At 43.6% G+C, this 1,801-nt stretch overlaps 1 protein-coding gene across 1 annotated transcript in view; it reads right to left on the bottom strand.

The window, feature by feature from the left end:
• LOC101854461 (blood vessel epicardial substance-B-like) overlaps positions 1–1,801 on the bottom strand; it is a 152,353-nt gene that overhangs the window by 7,935 nt on the left and 142,617 nt on the right. The window contains exon 3 of the mRNA XM_013083794.2: positions 307–909. Coding sequence (XP_012939248.2) covers positions 307–762 — 456 coding nt within the window. The 5' untranslated portion in view covers positions 763–909. The remainder of the gene's footprint in view (positions 1–306; positions 910–1,801) is intronic.

The following is a 1,801-nucleotide window of genomic DNA, read 5'->3' on the forward strand; positions in this document are numbered from 1 at the left end:
CTAGACTGCCAGTCTAGCCGTCATTAAGTACAGCTAGCCTCTTCCATTACTGTATTATGATTTTGATATCTGAAAACATTTTTCACTGTCCCTCTCCCCCTCTCCCCCTCTCTCCCTCTCCGGCTCTTTTCAACATGATACTGAAGGACTGGAAGGGGATACTTAGTAAAACCAGTGGTTCTGCCTGGGGATGGTTATAAAACAGTGTTTAAAAGGACTATCAACTTATCACACACATTGAATGTCCACTTGGTGAATCGATCACGTAGTGTCTTCTTGAAACCGCCTCTAACCAACAGAACTCACCGGAATGTTACTGTAGACAAGGCAGACTATGTGAACAAGATCGACGAGGAAGAAGAGACAGTTCCAGACCAGCACGTCCAACATGCAGACGAAGAGGCCCGCCCAGAGGACGAAGAAGAAGAAGGCGACGAGGAAGAGGCATCGGAGGAAGAGGAGATGATGACGAAAACTGCTGGGGGTGAGCAGGGATACAGCAGCGCACAGATTGGCCAATTGGAACAGCGTATGTTGAGCGTCCTGCCAATCGCGACAAGCGCCCCATTCAGAGGAATCAGATCCGTCATCGGAGGAATACACGTCGTTACCATGGTTACCCGTCCCGTAGGCTCCGCCCTTAGCTAAGCCGGAGCCTCCGTCGTCTTTGGAAATTCCCGTTCTGACGAAAGGGCTGCTGAGATTGAAGTCGTAGTTTGAAAAGTTTGTGAATGGGGTAAGCAGGAGACGCTCTTCCGCCATGGTCGTTGGAGTCTCGAGACGCCACTTAGTCGTGTTGAGTCCCTTTCTGGCCTACCCAGGCTACTGTTTCTGACGCGAGACAGGTTGTCCAACACAAATCACAGTACTCCGTGCACTTGAGCCATTGTCTTCCGTGTTGCACTTGGGCTTTTGAAAGAGAAATTGAAACATCTTATAGAATTGAAAATCAAATTGTTTCAATACCTGAGGAAAAGAACACTATATTTTAATTATCAGTCATTTTGGTTTAATTTTGTTCTAGGAGCCAGATATAACACGAAGCAGAAAGACGTTACAGTTACAGTGACGTCAAAGAAAGGACGCCTACAAAGTTATAATACAACATGGAAAGAACAGATTCTGATCGCCCACCGTTTCTAGGATGTTTGCTTGTTTGTTCGCAGTTTGAAACTGCTTTCACAGATGTACACTTAGCATATTATTACATCTCTGATGTGGATACGCAAAAAGTATGATAAAAGGGCTCAAACCACGATGAGGTCCAGCAAAAGCAGGATATTAATAGACCTCTGTCTCACCAGCAGAGCCCTTACTGAAAATAGAGAAATATCAAATTGACTATTCGAAGGTAGAAAAAAGAATAGAAAGAGTAAACAAAGAGGTCTTTTTCATCTAAGATACAATTATGCTTGCAATACGTATATGATGTCAAAAGAGATCATCTTCATAACATGGGAACAGACTGCGGACTATCGTAGCCAAAGGCAGAGTGGCGTCAAGACCAGAGGTAAAACGAGACAGAAAGACGTTACAGTCACAGTGACGTCATAAAACAACGCCCACAGAGATACCATTATTATAGAATGAAACAGCATGGGAAGAACATATTCTGATCCCCCACCATTTCGCTAAACTAACCACACACATCATGCTCTGACGTACATTAGCCTAATTAGCCATATATACGTCTTCATCACATGACACAAAAAGCAGGCTAAAACAGCACAAACAGTGACGTATCAGTATCTATCTATCTATCTATCTATCTATCTATCTATCTATCTATCTATCTATCTAT

Source organism: Aplysia californica, unplaced genomic scaffold, assembly GCF_000002075.1.
Source record: "Aplysia californica isolate F4 #8 unplaced genomic scaffold, AplCal3.0 scaffold00011, whole genome shotgun sequence".
NCBI classification, from domain to species: domain Eukaryota; kingdom Metazoa; phylum Mollusca; class Gastropoda; order Aplysiida; family Aplysiidae; genus Aplysia; species Aplysia californica.